This window comes from Microtus oregoni, unplaced genomic scaffold, assembly GCF_018167655.1.
Source record: "Microtus oregoni isolate MIOR12 unplaced genomic scaffold, Mior012 000007F_ref0000211, whole genome shotgun sequence".
Taxonomy (NCBI): domain Eukaryota; kingdom Metazoa; phylum Chordata; class Mammalia; order Rodentia; family Cricetidae; genus Microtus; species Microtus oregoni.
The window spans coordinates 21,657,145-21,670,219 of record NW_024543066.1 but is presented as its reverse complement, the minus strand read 5'-3'; the positions used below and the strand labels follow the sequence as shown (position 1 = coordinate 21,670,219).

General features: G+C 46.8%; 1 protein-coding gene across 2 annotated transcripts in view; it reads left to right on the top strand.

Moving 5' to 3' along the window:
* The window catches only part of Cnga3 (cyclic nucleotide gated channel subunit alpha 3), a 30,523-nt gene extending 21,967 nt beyond the window's left edge, over window positions 1-8,556 (top strand). For both annotated transcript variants that reach the window (XM_041656407.1, XM_041656405.1), the window contains 3 exons: window positions 880-987; window positions 4,164-4,270; window positions 6,960-8,556. In XM_041656407.1, the coding sequence (XP_041512341.1) occupies window positions 880-987; window positions 4,164-4,270; window positions 6,960-8,359 (1,615 nt within the window). In that variant the 3' untranslated portion in view covers window positions 8,360-8,556. The remainder of the gene's footprint in view (window positions 1-879; window positions 988-4,163; window positions 4,271-6,959) is intronic.
* The last annotated feature ends 4,519 nt before the right edge of the window (window positions 8,557-13,075 follow it).

The window sequence follows — 13,075 nt, the reverse complement described above, 5'->3', positions numbered from 1 at the left end:
ATCCTCCTGCCTCAGCTTCCCAAGTGCTAAGTTACAGGAAGGGGCCTCCCATTCATAACCATTGCAGTTAGCTTCTTAACACCACCTACTCAGCCAGTTGGCATGCCATGCCCTTGCATAACATTTCTGCCTTGTATGTGGAGTTCAGTTTATAATCCATTGCTTCAAAGTGTCTCAGGCTTTTCAGGCCTCAGACTGGATGTAACTAACTTTCGGGGGCTGGTGGAAGTGGATGATAAATTGTAAAACATTAGCCTGAGCCTCTAATTTCTCAACGGAGAGGTTTACCTCAGACCTCTAGAGTAATAGACAGTCATAATGAAATCAGTAGCTCCATCTTATCACAGATGCAGGGAGAGTTAGAGCAGGCTCCAGGGCACTCTAGGGCTCTCAACTTCAATCTTGCAGAACTGCCTCAGAGACACTGAGTGCTAACACACACACTTCCAGCTTCAGTTATGCAGAAGGCATGGGTTGGTCCCAGAAACTGGCATTGCCACAAAAAGCTTGGCCAATATTCCGTTGATCCCTCGCCAGCACTCAACCACAGTGCCACACTGACTTTTCATTCCCAGATGAAGGACAAGAACGATGCCACAGGGCACATGGAAACAAACATCACCATCAAGATTTTATGGTCAGTTATGGAGGTTGAGCCCAGAGGGAGAGACCTCCAAGTCCAGCCTGGCTTCCAGCCTGTCTTCCCCACAGAGGTGTCCATATGACCCTACTCCTGGAACTGAGAAGATCCTGTTGTGAACCCTCCCCCCCCCCACTTCTTCAGAGTCAACCTAAAATTGCTCTCAGGTTTCTGAGTTAATTAAGACCTTTATATCCTAAAGGCTTCCCACACATAGTGCTGTATGTCTGTGTTCCCAGAAAAAAGAAGGATGCCATTGTGGTGGACCCTTCTAGCAACATCTACTATCGCTGGCTGACTGTCATCGCCCTGCCGGTCTTCTATAACTGGTGTCTACTTGTGTGCAGGTAAGAGCAGCAGCATTATTTTAGGTGGCCAGGGTGGAGGGACAGGAGGGGAGAAGGCAGCTGAGCCTAAGAGACGGAGGGCTGAGTCTCACCTGAGAGCGTTTCTCTCCTCTGAGCCACCGTACAGCTCTGGCACCTTAAGTCGCTGGTCCTCGACCTTCCTAATGCTGTGACCCTTTAGTATGGTTTCTCATGTTATGGTAACCCCCAACCATAAAGTTATTTTGTTGATACTTCATAAGTGTAATTTTGCTATCACTATGAATTGTAGCTTAAATACATCTGATATGTGACCCTCTGGCGTCTCGACCCACAAGTTGAGAACCACCGTCTTCGCTTCTCCATCAGCAGAAACTGGTCACTTCCCAGAGGACCCTGAAGGGGCTCTAAACCACGGGTGGGAAGGGACCTGAGCTTGAGGTGATGTTGAGGGTTCTGGCACTCTGTCATCTACATTCGGGTTGTATGAGGAAGGGGTAGGGGCTAGCCGCTGTTCTGACAGGATTAGGGAAGCATTTTGAGTGAACTTGCTGTTGAATAAGCACTCAGTGGATGCGCAGTAGGAGCACTGCTCTCTGAGGCTGAATTCTGGGTTTCTGGTTTCCTAAGCAGGCTGCTGTGGTGGAATGAGCAGATGTGGGCTTTGGGGGTGCTCCTAGGTTAGAGGGGGCTGTTGCTCTTCTGGAGAAGATCAGAGGTATTCAAGATTTCCCTGGGTGAGCTGATGAGAAAAGGAAAGAACATGGCAGGACCCTTGCTAGCAAGTGGGTTGGTGTAGCCTGGCTCTGGGGGTGCAGAAATGGGAGCCACAGGGCTGAGCTGTAACTTTCTTGTAAGCATTTTTTCCTGGGAAGCTGCTGCTGTGGGTACAGGGGTAGGATGCCCCCCCCCCCCCCCCCGAGCAGGAGAGGGCATTGGCAGGGGATTTCCTAAGGAAGCCTACAGGGTGTGCCAGCAGGGAGAGCCATATAGGCCTTCAGAGCATTCTTAAAATACATTTCCAGGTAAGGAAAATGGATGAAGGGGCTCCCTCCCTGAGCTAGTCTATAGGGTGCAGGCTGCTGAGTGGACCCCAGACTCTACTACTCCTCTCTGAAGGTAAGGAAGGGGATCAAAGGTCCTTGCTAGCAGGACTCCATGGTAAGGATACAGGGTTTATCGCTCCTCCTAGAAAAGGCACAGGGCTTAGGGATGTCTCTAAGTAAGCCTACAGGGAAGTCATGCAGTGGCGGGTCTCTGTGCTTGTGAAAGCAAGCTGGACAGGGGACAGAGGATCTCCTGAACCAATCAGGACATGGCTCTTTGAGGGAGACTGCACCTTCTGATTTACCGTGATGGAGGAAAGAGTGCTTTTCTCTGAGTAGACAGTAGGCCCTGGGATGTTCCTGGGAAAGCCTGCAAGGCAGACATGGCTGCTCTGGGATACCGTGCAGTGGCTTTTGGGACATTCCTGATCATGTTCCTCAACTGGGTACAGAGGAGTCCTATGCTACCTGAAGCTTGTCAGCTTTCCATTGATATGACCAAAGACTCAAGGTAAACAATGTAAAAAAAAGGAAAATTATTTCAGCTCAGAGTGTCAGAGAGTTCAGACAATGGTTCCTTAGTGTCATTGTTCTGGGCCACTGACAAAAACAAAACAAGACCTCATGACCAGGAAGTAAAAATAGAAAAAGGGACCAGGCAAAGTCCCAATATTCCTTTTAAGGCAAACCCTCTTAACCTAGGTTCCACTGGGCACTACCAACTAAAGGTTCCACTACCTCCCAGTCAGGATACAGCCTGGTGGCCAAGCCTTTAGCACACGAGCCTTTGGGGAACACCCAAGCCGTACACCATATAAGTGGAAGCTCAGGGATTCTGTCTCCAAGGGAAAGAACATGCAAGGTGGGGTGGGGGGATTCATGACAAATGGGCAAGGTTGCAACACTGCTCTCAACGAGTGCTCTAGGATATGGGAACACAGGTGTCAGCCAATGTTCTTTCCAGTCTTCATCCAGAAGACGTGAATGGCTGAACATCCTCATGTTCTTGGAGGTAAGAAGGAAAACTTGGGGTGCTCTCTATGTGAGAAGCAGCAAACACCAAGGGGTAAAGGGTAGAAAAATCTCCTGGCTTATTTAAGTTGGAATCTGAGTCTAGAAAGGACAGGTTCTTGATCCCTTTGCCTAATATCAATCCCAGTTGTTTGTTTGATTAATTGGGTGGGTGGTTGATTGGTTGGTTGGCTGCTTGGTTGCTTGTGTAGGTGGTTGTTTGTTTGAGTGGTTGGATGGTAGATTGGCTAGAGTGTTTGTTTGTTTTGAGTTCTATCATCAACCTTCACACTACACATCTAACTCCCCAGCTCTTCTTCCTAGGAGGCCAGTGACTATGAGAGAACATAGCTTCCCAGGGCCTGGAGTGATTCCACTGCATTGTCACGAGACAGATTTTTCCTGTACACACACACACATCTACTAACTCCAGAAAGGGAGCCCATGACAGGTCAAAGTAATGATGGCACAAAAGTCCAATTTGGTGAACCAATGAGTTTTACTGGAGTTACATACAGGAACAGAAATGATAGTTTCATCACCAACACCCACCCCAGCATGGGTGACAGCTCATGAAAACGGGGAACCGGGAACACGCTGCACAGCCTGCCAACAGCACAGCAGGTTGGAGAGTGTCCTTTCCCAGTGGATCTGGTGATCTGAGCCTCTTCAAGGCAGCTCAGCCAGTCTCTGCTTCTTCTAAAAGGTTTCATTGATCTCTGCCTCCTCCAGGCTGCTTGGCTTGTCTGAGAATTTTCCCTGCAGCTTAGCTGGTCTGAGAGTGATTCTCAGTGGTCTTTATTGTTTTTGTTTATATACTCTTTGAGGAGAGAGGTTCTGGTGAATGTGGTCAGTTTTAAGGACCTCCTCGGAGTTGTTTCTTCCCTCTCTTAATGAGCTTCCTTGCAGTGTTTCGCCTTCCTAGAACACTGGTTGCTTCGCCTCTATAAAAATCTTATAGTAAGAGATTCCTCCCAAAACATACCATTCTAACATCTGTGGAAACTGCTACTTTACCTGTGTAACACCTCAAGAAGAACTGCTACTGGATACAGTGTATCTATTCGCATCACAGGGAGGGGAGGGGTCTGGGCTCTGACACTCAGCCATCTCGTCCCATCTCCCTCTTGGATTCTTCAGAGCCTGTTTCGATGAACTTCAGTCTGAGCACCTGATGCTGTGGCTGGTCCTGGACTACTCTGCAGATGTCCTTTATGCTATAGACTTGCTGGTTCGAGCCCGGACAGGTGAGTGTGCCCCAAGCCCAAAGACTAAACTAGGCCAAGTCATAGACCCTCAGTAGGGGGACCATTGGGTACTCAGGAAGATCCACAGTAGTGGCCTGGATGTTGCCTAGCTTTGAGCACAGTGTGCTTTGGAGATCTGGAGCCCTACCAAACAGAGTAGGTGCTGGTATCTTCATGCTCAGTATGCTAAATCCTTCAACGAGACCTGAACAGGGGTTAAGACACCTGGGATTTGAGATCTGTTGTCCCAGTGTTCAATGAGCAAATCAAGCTGTCTCTCTGGACCTCATTTTTGTTACTTGTGACATAAGGCTAAGGCTGCCATCTCAAAAGACCCTGTCAGTACTACCTGTGTGAGGTGGCACTCAGTTCAGTCTGGGCATTCCTTGCCTCAGAAATATGGAAGATCCAGGAACACTGTTCCATCTGTCTCAGAGGAGATTTACAATTTATTTATGTTATTATTTTTTAAGATTTTATGTTATTTTCATTTAAGTGATGTGTGTGCCTGCCTGAGTGGGTTTGTGCATGTGAGTGTAGTGCCTATGGAGGCCAGAAGAGGGCATCAGACCCTCCACAGAGCTGGAGTTACAGGCATTTGTGAGCTACTGGACACAGATACTGGGAACTGAATTCAGGTCCTCTGAAAGAGCAGCTCTTAATTTCTGAATCATCTCTCTAGCACCTCAAAAAAATTTTAACATGTAAAGGTCTGAAATTCAAAACGGGGCCTAGGAAGATGATGCGTTCTTCCAAACAGACTCTGGTTGAGGTTAAGACCCACCTATACATGAGAATTGGGTCTGCCCAGCTTCCAGGGATCTTTTTCTAATGTGCACAAAAGCTTCACGTTGTAGAGGCCCTTCTGTTTGCATCTGAGATTTTGGAAATAACACCCACACTCCCATGCTCAAGGGAAACACACAAAATTGTGGCAACAAATCAGAATGCACGAATCCTCTCAGCTCACCTTGCTTTCTCATTAGAACCCCTACATAAAACAAGTAACAAGGTTGGCTTCACCTTACTGATGCAGAAACTGAGGCATTCTGTCCATGTTCACACTGTAGCCAGGCCATCTGGCAACCCCTGCTTCTGTCCACACTGGTACCCAGCATCTTCACTTAAAAGACCTTCAACACCACATGAGGTTGACATGGATGACCTCTGCCGCAGTGACATTAACACATATAGTATATAAACACAGTTGTCTGTGAGTGGCCACAGAGACTCTGCCCTTTGTCTTACACAAATTTCAGTGGAACCGCATGCCCTCACTCAGAAATCAACCCCACCCCTTCTTGTACTTGGACGCTGTCCGTGGCAAAGCCAGATTCAGCAGGAAGTAAGGGAGAGAGAGGTCAAGAAAGTAGGTGGCCATGATCATAGTCCAAGAGGAAAAGATCTTCAGACTTGAGAGAATCATAAAAGGGCGAGGAGTAGAAGAGCCAGGATGCTCCACAAAGCATTCCATAAATACAGGCATAAGAGCCAAGAGATCTCTCCATCCTGCACCTGGAGATCCAGCCGACTAAGTAGAAAACACTTGACACCCCGGCAGTGGGGGCGCACGCCTTTAATCCCAGCACTAGAGAGGCAGAGGCAGGCGGATCTTTGTGAGTTCAAGGCCAGCCTGGTCTACAAGAGCTAGTTCCAGGACAGGCTCAAAAGCTACAGAGAAACCCTGTCTTGGGGAGGAAAAAAAGAAGAAGAAGAAGAAAAGAAAACACCTGACAAAAATTTCTGTGCTGAACATTTAGAGGTTTTATTCTTCTTGTCATTATCCCCACACGGCACAACATGACTTTGTAGCATTTATGCTGTATGTATTGGGTACTGTGAAAAACCTGGAGAGAATTTAAAATATTCAAGAGGATATGCTTGGGTAATATGCAAATATGGCATCGTTCTATGGAAGGTGCTTAAGCATCTAAAGATTTTGGTTTCCTTGGGAGGAAAGAGGTTAAGGGAATCCTGGAACCAATCCCCTGGAGATCCAGAAGGACAATTATTTAACAAGAATGCCTTGAGAAACGGGGAGCCGGAACTTGTACGGGTCAGCAGCAGTGATACCTTGAACTTGTGAAAGTGCCTTATGGCCTGAGCTCTGGGGGACAAGCCCTGAAATATTTCACTGGGCACCATTACTGGTGAGACCAGTTTGGTAGACTTTTATCTTAGTTTTTAAGGTTTGATGATTAATAGTTTTAAGTATACACACACACACACACACACACACACAAAACCCCAGAGAGAATAGCATTAGGAATGCTCACGTTCCCTAACCCAATCTCAATTAGGCACACTCTCTAATATCTGTTTGTCTTTTAAAACTTAATCTTCATTCTTTGCTGTCATCTAATATCCAGTCTATCTTCAAAGTTATTCAATCAATTTATAACTTTTAAACCTGAATAGAGAACTGGGAATACAGATTAGTTATAGAACCCTAGTTCTAGAACAAGGCCTGGGCTCAATTCCCAGCAGAGAAAAAAAAAATTAAACAGAAGAGATTAGAACACTATAGAAAACATACCAGAGTGAGTTCCACCATTAGCATGTTATGTCTGATATTGTTTCTGCCACATGCACATCACTGTCTCTTGTGTAACCATGACGGGAAGTACCTTTCTGTAGTCAGTTTAAGCCTCTTGGATGCCCAAGTGACTTCCCTCGTCTCCATCCTTAGGTTTTCTTGAGCAAGGCTTAATGGTCACCGACACGAAGAGGCTGTGGAAACATTATACAAAGACCTTGCACTTCAAGCTGGACATCCTGTCTCTCATCCCCACAGATCTGGCTTATTTAAAGTTGGGAGTAAACTGCCCAGAACTGAGGTTCAACCGTCTACTGAAGTTCTCTCGACTCTTTGAATTCTTTGACCGCACAGAGACAAGGACCAACTACCCCAATGTGTTCAGGATAGGGAACCTGGTCCTGTACATCCTCATCATCATCCACTGGAATGCCTGCATCTACTTTGCCATTTCCAAGTTCATCGGTTTTGGGACAGACTCCTGGGTCTATCCAAACATCTCCAAGCCAGAGTATGGGCGTCTCTCCAGGAAGTACATTTACAGCCTCTACTGGTCCACCTTGACCCTGACCACCATTGGTGAGACCCCACCCCCTGTGAAAGATGAGGAGTATCTCTTTGTGGTCATAGACTTCCTGGTGGGTGTTCTGATCTTTGCCACTATAGTCGGCAATGTGGGCTCCATGATTTCCAACATGAATGCTTCAAGGGCGGAGTTCCAGGCTAAGATTGACTCCATCAAGCAGTACATGCAGTTCCGGAAGGTAACCAAGGACTTGGAGACTCGGGTTATCCGGTGGTTTGACTATCTGTGGGCTAACAGGAAGACAGTGGATGAAAAGGAGGTGCTCAAGAATCTCCCGGACAAGCTGAAGGCTGAGATCGCCATCAACGTGCACCTGGACACCCTGAAGAAAGTCCGAATCTTCCAGGACTGTGAGGCAGGGCTGTTGGTGGAGCTGGTGCTGAAGCTTCGCCCCACCGTGTTCAGCCCTGGGGACTATATATGCAAAAAGGGGGACATCGGAAAGGAGATGTATATCATCAAGGAGGGCAAGCTGGCTGTGGTGGCCGATGATGGCGTCACCCAGTTTGTGGTCCTCAGTGATGGCAGTTACTTTGGGGAGATCAGCATCTTAAACATCAAGGGGAGCAAGTCAGGAAACCGCAGGACGGCCAACATCAGGAGCATCGGCTACTCAGACCTGTTCTGCCTCTCCAAGGATGATCTGATGGAGGCCCTCACCGAGTACCCAGATGCTAAGAAGGCCCTGGAGGAAAAGGGCCGGCAGATTCTGATGAAGGACAACCTAATTGATGAGGACCTGGCCAAGACCAGGGAAGATCCCAGAGACATTGAGGAGAAGGTGGAGTACCTGGAGTCATCCTTGGACGCCCTGCAGACCAGGTTTGCACGACTCCTGGCTGAGTACAACACCTCGCAGATGAAACTGAAACAGCGCCTCAGCCAGCTGGAGAGCCAGATGAATGGGAGGGGTCATGGCTTCTCACCCTCTGGGGAGACTTCCGGGGATATGGCAAAGACAGAGTGAGAAGTGCAGGCGGCTGTCTGCCTCCCGCCTCCCAGGGTCAACTTGTCAGTGAGACACTCTTTGCCGCCCATATGGCACAGGGCTGGACATCCTTCACAAGTGATATGACTGCAAGAGAGGGCCTTGCTGTCCTGGTCTGGGAAATGGGGGTCATGGGTGTCGGCTTCATAGAGTTCCAGATTATCGTGAGGTCTACGTGATACGTGGCAAGGAATGGGGAAAAGCGTGGTGTGCTCCCAATCAAGTGTATATAGTATGTGTACAGGATGTGTGTGTACGTGCAGTTGTCTGTAGAGGTCAGACAAGAGTGCTGGATCCCCTGGACTGGAGTTACATACCGCTTAATATGGGCGCTGGGATCCTGTCTTAGTTCAGGTTACTATTGCTGTGATGAAACACCTTAACCAAAAGCAAGCTGGGGAGGGAAAGGTTTATTTGGCTTACACACCCATATTGCAGTCCATTGCTGAAGAAACTCAAATGAGCTCCTGAGAGCCAGAACCAAACAGGGCAGGAAGCTGGAGGCAGGAACTGATGCTGCCGTGGCTGGGTGCTGCTTACTGGCTTGCTCTTCACAGCTCGCTAATCCTGCTTTCATATAGAACCCAGGACCGCCAGCCTAGGAGTGGTTCCACCTACAATGGGGTGGGGTGGGCCCCCCTACATCCACCACTAATTAAGAACATGTAAAGAAAATGCATTCCAGGCTTGCTTACAGCTGGATCTTATGGACGAGTTTTCTCAGCTGAGCCTCCCTCCTCTCAGATGACTCAAGCTTGTGTCAAGTTGAGATAAAAACCAACCAGCACAGACCCAAATGTGCAGCTGTTCCCGTATTTGGTGGAGTGAAGGGCTTGCTGTGTTTCTCAGTCCAGCCTTCAACTCCCGTGCCAGAGCGATATTCACACACCAGCCTCCCAAAGAGCAGGGACCAAAGGCACACTTGCCCTGTTTCTGGCCCAATTGTCTTTTTGTGAAATCCAGGAGGAGATGATTAAGCCACAGCCTAGCTTTCTTACACATGGACGTTTATGTAATCTCCTCTCCCACTCCTGCTTCATCTGGTTGTGGAAACATGAAAAGGGTCTGGGGATATTGGTCAGTAATGAAGCACTTCCCTAGTATGTGCAACAGCTCTGGCTTCACACCCTAGTGCCCCTCAAAACAAACACACAGAACCGAGAAGACAATAGGAAGCCATACACACAAGCTTGTACCTTAAGTTCAACTTTACACTGGACAGTTTGGGCTGCGTGCCTAAGCCTGGCATCTCCCCATACGTGTGCTTCCTGGGACCCTGGAAATGCCGGCTTTGTCAAGTCACAGCATTGTGAGACGGAGAGCCCTTCAAGTCAGAGTAGCAAATCTAGACTCCCTGCCTTCCGGTTACTGTGCCTTCTGTCCACTTAATGGGATGGGGTGTCTTGTTTCTTCTCATTGGTCAATGGGTTGAAAGTCATCTTCCTGTCTTCCTAGAAGTCAAACCTTGAGTAAGCGCTTCTCCCGGACACCAGTGGTATAGCAATTGGGAATTTCCTAGAAGCAGGCAAGCATAAGGGTTTGGGCAATATCAAAAAAGACTGATCCTAGGAGTCTAACGTGGAGGCTAGCTCCAGCTGTCACTACAAGAGTAGCCTGTTACTACTAGAGCCACATAACGCCCTGTAGCTACTTGTTCCAGCTCAAAGCGGAGAGCCATGTTTAAGTGAGACTTTCAGGTGGAAAGGTGGGTACAGTGGCCAAAGGTTTAAGAGAAGATGACCAGGGCTGGATGGTTCAGTGGTTAAGAGCACGTGCTACTCTTCCAGAGGACCTGGGTTTGATTCTTGGCACTCAACTGATGGATGACAATAATCTATAGCTCTAGTTCCTGGGTATCCCTCTTCTAGTTTCCATAGACACGAGGCACACGTATGGTCTGCAGGTATATATACATACAGGCGAAACACCCATGCTCATAAAATATATATTTTTAAGCTCAAAACTGAAACTTAAAAGCTGAGACCCATGGACAAATGCCCTTGTGACCTGCACTTGTACCCTGAAGAAGCTTCAAGTCCCCCATGGAGCTGCATCCTCAGGCAAAAGCTCTTAGCTAGCTAGTTCTTAGCTCTTGAAACACTGCAAGAGCTGTTTTTTAACTAGCAACCAGAACTCCGTTCACAGCTTTGCCCTTGGGCTCTGCAACTGTGAGTCAGGTCTGCAGTGTTCCATCTTTCAATGCATGATGGAACTTCTTTCTTCCCTTCCCATCTTTATCTCTCCTTTTGCTTTCCTCCCTTCCTCTCCATCCTTCTCTTGCTCTCCCTCTCCCTGCTCCTCCTTTCTATCAAACAATACTCTCCTGACTCTTGCTCTGAGACAATGTTGAAGCCAAATGCTATAATCTATAAATGGGTCCTGATGTAGTTCATACAAAAGCTACTCTCTGTTCAATTATGCATTTGGGTCTCTTATGGGTCACATGACCATTTCTTGTGGGTCCTCTGCTGTTTAATGTTTTTAGATGGTTAGAAGATCTATTAAAGAGCATAGATTCCACTTCATATCATCAGCAAAATGTAATCAGCAATGTTTTATATTTTATAAAATTGAATATTTATAACAATGAATATATTTTAACAGCCTTAGCTATCAATTATGCATACATCCATATTTATATAGGAAAGATAAAGACCTGAATTAAAATCTGTGAACAACTCCTGCTTCAACTCTTGTTGTAAGGGAAGAGTCAGCACTAGGATGCCTTCCTAGGGTGATGACTTCTCTAGAAAGATAGGGTGATGATGAATGGGAGGTAGGACAGACACAGCCAGAAGCGAAGAAACAACATCCTGGGAACACAGAGACATGCGCAGATGCTTACAGTATCCTTGGTTCTAAAAGCAACAAAACAGAACTGAACTATCAGAATGCAAGAACAAAGGAAAACTATATGACACACTAGGTGCTCTACCAAAGAGAATTTATCCGAGGGCTTTGGCAGCACGACAGACTGAAACAACGCAGATGGAGGGTTAATGTTAGTACATGAAGGAGCTATCCACCCCGGGTCTGGAGCTGAAAGAAGAAAGATGCTCAGAGGGGTTGCCCCAGCAACTAGAACTCACACCTTCACGGGTGAGTTACTGTTGGCCACAAATGACAATCCAGGAACGTAGAGACATCAGTAAACAAAGATATTTGGGCAATATTTAAGAAGTGGCATTGCTCGACAGAAGAAAGAGGTTTGAGAGTCTCAAAATGAAGCTAGAAGTGGCTGCCTCCGCCAGATGAAGATGGGGCACTGCCTCTGAGCCTGGCGGTCTTTAGGCTGTATGACCAGAGAATCGTGCAGATGAGCGGAAAAGAGTCTCCTCTCCCCTCCCTCTGCCTTCCAGGCTCCCCCAGCTGCCTCTTAGAGAAAGTTCTAGAAGAATGAGGACAGTGAGAAGAACTTTGAATTTGACTGACAGTATCTTCCACATATGGTCCCACCCTTCAAGCACCTGGAACATGCTCAGGAAAGAGTCCTAAGTAAATAATTCAGCAGTTAAGCTGACTATTCACATAAATCATATACACAAATGTTTATAGTTGCTTTATTCATAAACACACACGTGCACGTGCGCACACACACACACACACACACACTCGTACACACAAACCCGGATGCAGCCATGTTGTCACTCAACATGGGCAGAAAAGCATATCCATGCAATCCAATACTGCTCCGCATAAAAATGAACAAGCCGCTGTAACTATTCATGTGAAAACATTTTGCTGACATGGCATTCTAGAAAAAGTAAAACTTAAAGATGGAAAGGATCTCAGTGGATGTCAGGAGCTGGGAGAGGCTGGGTAGGCGGTTCCAAAGGAGGAATTCCTACTGTGACTTTTTTTTAATGGTACTGGTGTTGTAGACGCATGACCTTATACGTTTGCCTGAACTCACATAACTATACATCATAAAGAGCCAACTGTAATCCCAGCACGAGGGAGATGGAGTCAAGGAAAACAGACATTCTAGGCCAACCTTGGCTACATATAGAATTTGAGAGTAGTCTGAGCTACATGAAGCCTATCTCTAAGAAAAAAAGAGCAAACTTTTGTGAAAACAAACTTTTCAATATCAACAAGGATGGAGGGGCATGCCAGGAAGGAAAGAAGGGTCTAACAAGTGAACCTATCTGTATTCCAAGCACAGGGCATAGTCTCATTGAAGATAAAGGGCAAAATGACAGCTAAGTACCCTTTAAAACTGTAAAACAAGGCCAAAGACAGAAGAGAGTGGCATGAGCACACACTATAGTTGTACATTATTTAACATGGTGGTACAGGTGAATAATTCTGAAATTGCATGTGTAATGCGTGGGTGAGTGGGTAGATGGATGGATGGAGGTTGGTAAAAATAAAAGACAAGCTTACCATGGAGAAAAAGGATTCAAATAAGTAAGGGGATGTTTAGTTTCATTTCTGTTGCTGAGATAAAATGCCCTGACAAAAATATTACTTAAAAAAGAAGGATTTATTTCAGTTCATGATTCCAGATTACACGCAAGACAGAAACTTCAACAGCTAACCACATCCCATCCACAATCAAGAGCAGAGAGAAATGGGTGCATACATATTTCCTTGCTTGCTTGTTCCCAGTTTGACCTCTCCACTCTTACACAATTCAGACAGCCTGCGTAGGGATTGATGCCACCCGTGGTGGGCTGGATCTTCACACATCAG